Consider the following 8,767-nt stretch of genomic DNA (forward strand, 5'->3'; position numbering starts at 1 on the left):
TCACCACATTTATTTGAAACTCCTATTTATTTTTCCTTTCACCACATTCATTTGAAACTCCCATGACTTTTCAATTTCTTTCTAATAATAATAATAATAATAATAAGTTGTTTAATAAGGTTAAATAAATATCAAACCTAAAGTATAATCACATATAAACTAAATTTCAATACTAAAATAATATATTACTTCTACTTATTAAGTGATTTTTTTTTTAACTTTTAACATATTATACTTAATTTATTAGTTTTAATATATTGTTGGATGTAAATAATTATCATTTCAAAGACACAATTTTGGAACAATTTGCATAAAATACTTAAATTATTAATTTGAATATAACATTACAGGGTCAACTTAAATATAAATTTTAGTTGAACTTAAACAACCCAAAAAATATTTTGTAAATAGTTAAAAGTGATTAATTATAGTGTTTTTCTAATAATGGTTATAAGTTGGTTAATAAGGTTAAATAAATATCAAACCTAAAGTGTAATCATAAATATACTAAATTTCAATTTTAAAATAATATTTTTACCTCTACTTACAAAGGTATGTCTTTAACTTTTAAGATATTATACTTAATTTATTAGATTTAATATGTTGTTGTATATAAACCATTGTCAGTTTAAAGCTACAACTTTTGAACAGTTTGGACAAAATACTTAAATTGTTATTTTAAATATGACATTACAATGTCTACTTAAATATAAATTTTGGTTCCACTTACAAAACCAAAGAATATTTTGTAAATAGTTAAAAGTGATAAATTTTAGTGATAAATGCAAAAACTAAATTGTAATCCCAATTTAACTAAAATATTTCCTGAATATATTTTTATAATCGTTAAAAATTTTCAAATAAGTAGCTTAGAGTAACTTACAATAACAATAGTTAAAAATAACTCTATATAAATGATTATATTGTTACCTTTAAAATCAAAAAACAATGTTTGATGTTTTAAATAATTATTATGATAAATATTAAAATATTAAGCAAATAAATTTTAAAAAATCAATTAACAATAACAACAACTATAAATAATTTTAAACCATATATTATATTTAATTTTACTCATGTGTAATTCGTGGATAGAAGTCATTCAAACGATTGAGATTATACATTTATAATAGATGTATATATTATCATATAATGCAAAATAATCAATACTTTATATCAATTCATTATACGAATTATTATATCAAATTTAACAACAATGTTATTGCTATACAAAAAAACATATATTTGTAAAGACTTGATAATATAGGTATCTGTGCACAATGCGCGGACATTCGTTTAGTACTATATTATAAAATAAATATTTTTCCTTTCACCACATTCATTTCAAACTCCCATGCATTTTACCTTTCACCACATTCGTTTGAAACTCCCATAACTTTTCAATTTTTTTCTAATAATAATTATAAGTTGGTTAATAAGGTTAAATAAATATCAAACCTAAAGTATAATCATATATAAACTAAATTTCAATATTAAAAAGAATATCTTTACTTCTACTTATAAAGTTATGTTTTTTTAACTTTTAACATATTATATTTAATTTATTAGCTTTAATATATTGTTGGATGTAAACCATTAATATTTTAAAGATACAATTTCGGAACAACTTGTATAAAATATTTAAATTATTAATTTGAATATAACATTGCAGGGTCAACTTAAATATAAATTTTAGTTTAACTTAAACTACCCAAAGAATATTTTGTAAATAGTTAAAAGTTATTAATTGTAGTGTTTTTTAAAATAATTATTATAAATTGGTTAATTAGGTTAAATAAATATCAAACCGAAACTATAATCATAAATGTACTAAATTTCAATTTTAAAATAATATATTTACTTTTTACTTATAAAGTTGTGTCTTAAAGTTTTAACATGTTATACTTAATTTATTAGATTTAATATGTTGTTGTATATAAACCATTATCAGTTTAAAGCTACAACTTTTGAACAGTTTGGAAAAAATACTTAAATTGTTAATTTAAATATAACATTACAATGTCAACTTAAAAATAAATTTTAATTAGTTACACTTAGAAAACCAATGAATATTTTGGGAATAGTTAAAAGTGATAAATTTTAGTGCTAAATACAAAAAATAAATTGTAATCTCAATTTAACTAAAATATCTCCTAAAAATATGTTTATAATCATTAAAAGTTTCATATAAGTAGCTTAAAATAATTTACAATAACAATAGTTAAAAATAACTCTATATAAATAATTATATTGTTACCTTTAAAATCAAAAAACAATATTTGATGTTTTAAATAATTATAATGATAGAAATTAAAACATTAACACTACTAGAAAATTAAGTAATTACCTACAACATAATTGGTAGGAAATCCGTAGGAACAAGGCGGTACCTACAAATTTCCTACAAAAAACGGGTTATAGAGAAAACCCTCATGGGTAATTTTTTCCTACAAATTAGCTACAAGCCTTCCTATGCATTTCTTACGAAATATTTTGTTACAAATTTAACTACGGAATACCTACGGAACACGTTAACTAAGGAGTACCTACAGATTACCTACGAAACACCTACAAAATACATATAAATTATTTTCCTACAGAATACCCGCAAACTGATTTTCCTACAGAATACATACCAACTACTTTTTCTACAGAATACCTACCAACATCTTTTCCTACGGAATACCTGCCAACTACTTTTGATACAGATTACCTATATAGACTTGATTGTATTTTATGTCCTACAAAATACCTAGAGATTATTCATTTCCTACAAATTTTCTATGATTTTTTTACCAGTTTTTAATGCTATATTAAATTTATAATTCTTACATAATATTTATTCCCTACAATTTAGTCAAAAATCTATTGCTCTATTAAATTTATAATTTAAAAATTATCCAAATTTGCTGCTAAAAAAACCAAACAAATAATTAAAATAATAGTCAAATACCATTACATTCATTAACATTAAAATAGTCAATACCATACCATTGATACATTCAAATACTCAAAATACCATTACAATACCCTGACAAAAGTTAGGAACTAGTCAATAACATAACATTCATTAAATGTTTTAAAACAAAAACTAAGAACTACTTTGCGGATTACCGGACGAGTTGATTTGTTTCATAAAGGTCGCCAATTGTCGTTGCACTTGCAATGCCATTTCATTTCGCATTTACTGCATTTTCAAATTCATTTGACTTTGCTTTTCATCCATGGCTTGTTGCATGTTTGACATTTGTTGTCGCAACTCATTAACCCAAAAATAGCAAAACAAACACATGTAGTTAGTAAATGTAATTCAACTTTAAACCATGCTAGCAATGTACTTTACTTTTAATTCAATATAAGAACATAGTAGTCATAATAACACCGTAGCTATTCTGTAGCTATTTACTTATGGAATACATACGGGCTTACTTCCGTCTCTATTCTGTAGCTATTTTGTAGCTAATTACCAACGAAATAGCTACGGATGTGTGTCCGTCGTTATTCCGTTCCAATTCTGTTACTAATTTAAGACATCTCATTCCGTAGGAATTCCGTTGGTATTATGTAGCTCATAACTACGAAAATTTTCTGTTGTTATTTTCCTATAGCAAAGCCCCTCATTTTCTAGTAGTGTAAGCAAATAAATTTAAAAAAATTAATTAACAATAACAACAACTATAAATAACATTAGATCATATATTATATTTAATTTTATTCATGTGTAATTCACAGATAGAAGTCATTTCAAACGATTGAGATTATACAGTAATAATAGATGTATATTTTATCATATAATTTAAAATAAACAATATATTGTATCAATTTAGTATACGAATTATTATATCAAATTTAACAACAATGTTATTGCTGTATTTAAAAAAACATATATTTGTAAAGACTTAAACTATATAGATGTTTCTGCGCAACGTGCGGGCATTCGCCTAGTTGGTTATAATGAGGTTGCTCTACTACTCGAAATAGAGAGTTCTCGGTTGATTCGGTGGCATCACTGGTCTTTCTAGAGTGGTGAGTAACTATCCTTTGATTTATCTTCTGAGATAGGCAAATGGTTATGGTGATGTTTTAGGAGGAGCATGTCAGTAACTAACTATCCTCGTGATTATTATTTTAATTATCTTGCTCCATCTTCCTTCTTTATATAGGTTTAGAGACATTTCCTTATTTATTTCTTTCCTTCTTCTTTTCAAGTTTTAGAAATGTTGTTTATTTCAGGAATTTTTCCTACGTCTGCTCAAATAAAAGTCCTTAAAGTAAAGTATATTTTTCTTGAAGAAGACCATATTATGATTTTGTGTTGGAATATCTAATTATCCTTTACACTCCCCACAAAATTATGATTTACATTAACATTTTCGATGCTAGTTAATTTTAGGCCTCCTACCTCATATTTCTACTCTAAAAGTTCTCAAATTCCATGAGCTCCATATTGCCCAACTACTTTCCATATTACCATACTTCTTCCGAATCTCTTTATTTTCAAGTATTTTTCTATGGTATTATGATAGTTACATATTTCCTCATCGTACCAGTAATTGGTCTGTTAAAGATAAAAAAAAATGATTAAGAATTAGAAAGATTCTCGGCTTTAGGTGAACAATGACCATGTTTTTTTTTGATGAATAATAGTACTGCTCCTATAACTGATACATCACCTACATCGTTTCTATCAAAAATGGAACTTTTCATACAACTCATATCTTACAATATTGTAGGGTGAGATTTTTCGAAGCATATACTATCAGATCCGGCATGAACATTGTGTATCATGCATATGTAGGGGAAGATGACTGTGTTTTTATAAAGAAGAATTTTTAGTACACTACTCTTCCTTTGTTTTTTATTCTATTTTGCGATTATTTGAGATCCTTCCCGTTCAGACTAAGAGGGTGTGTTAGAATATTTTATTGGACTCTATGTGTATAATGTATGGACGTTATTGTAACATTGTACATTATATATTGTTGAGAAATACACATTAATCGTATCGAGGATTTTTCATAATCTAACAAAAAGTGTAGTTAACCGAGTTTCATTCATATTCATATGATAGGACAATATAAATGTAAAATATGTAATTGAAATTGAATGTCATTGACTTGAAAAAATATGACAGATTAGTTGGGTTTCAAATGAGAATGGTTTCGATTTGAAATAACAATTTATTTTCAACAATATAATTTTGAACTGTTTTTTATCGAATAAAATAGAAATAAAAACAAATGAAAATGATTGTAATGATAGTAGAATTATTTCTAAAATTATTATAAATATTATAAACAATACCAAACAAAAATAAGTGGTCATGAATGAGTAAACCCATCAAGATGCACATGCCCTTGTTCCCTCCCTACCACTTGGGGCAAGGCTGTTTTTGATTATAAGGTCATGCTTCACTAATAATTATCATTAATTAAATAATTATTTTATGTGAATATATTAAAATTTAATTAGTTATAGAGACATAAAAAAACATCTATCGATAGCCACTAACTAAAAATTAATCTCGCATTAGTAGTACCTAATTGGGAATATGGGAACATAAACAAAAAATTTATGATAACATAATCAAAACTGAAAACATTATTAAACACTCCACATTAATATGTTTTGAGAGGCAAACCAGTAGAAGAGTCATTGTTTCTTGTCCATTACAAAATGTCCCAAATCATCTTTTGACAAATTCTATATACTATCAAACTTTTTCATGACAAAAACAAAAACAAATCCAAACATATTCAAACATTAACAGCTTGATCCATCCATGTACTTTGATGATTTGAAGTTGTCATGAACTTGAATCAAGATTAGGGTTTGCTTCATACTTGTCTTTAACACCTGTTCTTGCATTTTTCCATTGCTCTTGGGGCTGTAAATCAAGATTAGGGTTTATTTCAATACTTAGAGTAGGGTTTACTTCAAGACAAATTAAAAAAGGAAAACGCAGACACCATGCTAAGAAATATGTAAATAAATGAGTTTATTGTTGCTCACCAAGTCCAATTGCATCTGATCCCTTCATGATTCGAAGTCGCTTACAAGAATCAACAAACATTCTGCACGAAAACAAGTTTGGATTGTTGAGAATACTTGTTTTCTAAATTTTATGTGTTAATATTACCAAGAACTTACGCCCATGGGACGTCACCAACAAGCATCCAATCACCATCTTTATCTTCATAGCTTGGAACATATTCAGAACTGTTAAGGAGATCCATCAACTTGCTCTCATTCATGAAATCAATCATTCCTTGGGATCCATACTCTCCTGCAAGGATAAATAAATGAACATCATAAATATATGTTAAAAGACATAATTTGATGTAAAACACCCTCATTAGTTAATTTGAGTAGCACCCTATTTGTCCAACAGAATTATAAAAAGTTGTATTTTAAAATACCTCATGAAAATTACATCGTAGAACATGTGAGAGTTAAAGAAAATATAAATTAAAATATTAACATAAGCAACACGACATATGCTATACCATCAAATGTTTGAAGACCTAAGGCTTCGAAATTTATATTGATCCGAAAATTAACTTTTTTGTTGAACGGCTGAGAAAACTATCCATTTAAAAATCGTGACTATATTAGAATATAATAATTATAGAAAAAGGAAACATATACACTTGATTAGTATCGGGATTTGAAATATTCAAGATTCTATCGAAGTCACGGATAATTATAAACAAAGCGTTACATATATACGTTTTCATCATCAATAACTCGAATCTTCTTGAGCGTAATAACTCGAATCTTCTTGAGCGTAATTGTAGGTTGCGAAACATTTTGTTTTTTATTTTCCGGACTATCCGAGTTGTGTGATAAAATTGGATTACTGCTTCTTTACTTTCTTAATAATTTATATGAAAAACCTTTTCCAGATGTGACTAAACTAGAAGTGAAAACTTCGGCCATCTTTATGATCATGCACGATACAACCAACAAGTAATGCATTTTACGTTTAAACCCTTTAAATTATTAGGCAAATTTCAACTTCTCGAGAATGAACTAAGACATACCCATGGTGAAGGAGCTAAACATCTTGGCTAAAGCATCTGATAATTGTTGATAACTCTCATACAATTTAAGGTCCACCTTGCGAAGATACGGTGCTCCATCCATTGAAACCTTCACAAAGGCCGCATGGTTGTTACTACCGGTGGTGGCTGCCACCACCTTCTCAGTTTCCTCATTATTGCTCTTCTGAGCCATCACGTTTTTGCGATAGTTTCGCACTGGTGGCCATCCTACCACCTGTGCCCTATTAAGTAAAAAAGAAATTAAAAAAAAAACAATTAACAATTTTCATAAAGTAATATGATCATAAAAGTTTATAAGCCGAGGATTAACATATTATATATTAGATAGAAGGAAAGGTTGTTTTTGCCGAATATGTAAACATTCAACTTTAAAAATGACAGACACACACACATAGGTATATATATCTGTATATGTGTATGTATCTTATTAAAATAATAATTAAAAAAGAATCGTACTTGGCTGGTGGCTTGATCAAATCTTTGTTGTTCTTAGAGTTCTGCAACTTCATATCATTTAGATTAGTTGAAGATGAGGACTGGTCATTTGGTTGTAGATTGAGCATAAGATCAACAGTCTCTGCGTAGCCACGTTTTCCGGTGACCTTTAAGGTCTCCGCCTCACAGCCACTGCCTCCTCCACCCGGCAGGCCAAGGCATAGCTCAGTTTCCATGAGGTTCATCATGATTTTCTTGAAAACTATCAAAAGCTTTGTTTTTGCACTGCTTCCTGTTGTATCTTCAGTTCCTTCTTAAGAGAGAGAGAGAGAGAGAGAGAGAGAGAGAGAGAGAGAGAGAGAGAGAGAGAGAGAGAGAGAGAGAGAGAGAGAGAGAGAGAGAGAGAGAGAGAGGCAATAAGAAAGAGGAGAAGTGGAATAGAAGTTCATGTGCATATATAACAAGGAGTTGCATCATTTGCATCATGTACTGACGGATTATATGCAAACACGTGGTGGTATTTGGTATTTAAATCTTCTAGGATCAAGGGCTTCTTTGTATATAAATTAAAATAATTCAAGTGTCATAAATTACAGAAATAACCCTTTCTTTATCGAAGTCCTGTAAACAATATTTTGGTTTCATTATTTCTTATATATTACTATTTAATGATTTAATGATTGGACGTTAATCCAAATGATTTAGTGATTTGAGGCCCCACGTTATGCATGGATCACAGAATCACATGCAGTAACTTTTTTCTCATATATTATACATGGTTAATTCTTAAACAAATGAATTAATCTGAATATATATATATATATATATATATATATATATATATATATATATATATTATATATATATTCAGGTGGGTTCAATTGAGAAAATAAAAAAAGTTGAGAATAAGAGAATCATTCTCAGCCACTCATTTAATTAGCATATTAACATAAAATACATGGTGGCAAATTTATAAATATGATATATTAACCTTCAATCACATATACCATTTTTTCTGGATCGTTTATCTGTTCTTCATCAACATCATCTGTTATTTATTCATCTCGATTGTTCCTCTGTGTTCTTCATCAACATCATATGTTCTTCATCAACATCATACGTTCTACTACTTGTTCGCTATCAAAATCACATGTTCTTCATAAAAAAAGACATCGACACTTCATAAAAACATCAATTCTTCATCAAAAATCTTCGTTTATTCATCAAAATGTTGTGATTTGTCATTAAAAACATTTATTTGTACTATT

The 8,767-nt window shown here is 27.7% G+C and overlaps 1 protein-coding gene across 1 annotated transcript; it reads right to left on the reverse strand.

The window, feature by feature from the left end:
• Nucleotides 1-5,560: 5,560 nt before the first annotated feature.
• LOC145093946 (auxin-responsive protein IAA14-like) lies at nucleotides 5,561-7,852 on the reverse strand. Its single transcript, XM_079032194.1, has 5 exons — nucleotides 7,521-7,852; nucleotides 7,044-7,285; nucleotides 6,151-6,286; nucleotides 6,013-6,074; nucleotides 5,561-5,887 (listed from the first exon to the last, which is right to left on the reverse strand). The coding sequence occupies exons 1-5, from the start codon at nucleotides 7,745-7,747 to the stop codon at nucleotides 5,850-5,852; spliced, it is 705 nt and encodes a 234-aa protein (XP_078888320.1). The 5' UTR covers nucleotides 7,748-7,852; the 3' UTR covers nucleotides 5,561-5,849.
• Nucleotides 7,853-8,767: the final 915 nt, after the last annotated feature.

The sequence above is a fragment of the Lactuca serriola genome, chromosome 3 (assembly GCF_051521515.1).
Source record: "Lactuca serriola cultivar US96UC23 chromosome 3, Lser_US96UC23_V15, whole genome shotgun sequence".
NCBI lineage: Eukaryota > Viridiplantae > Streptophyta > Magnoliopsida > Asterales > Asteraceae > Lactuca > Lactuca serriola.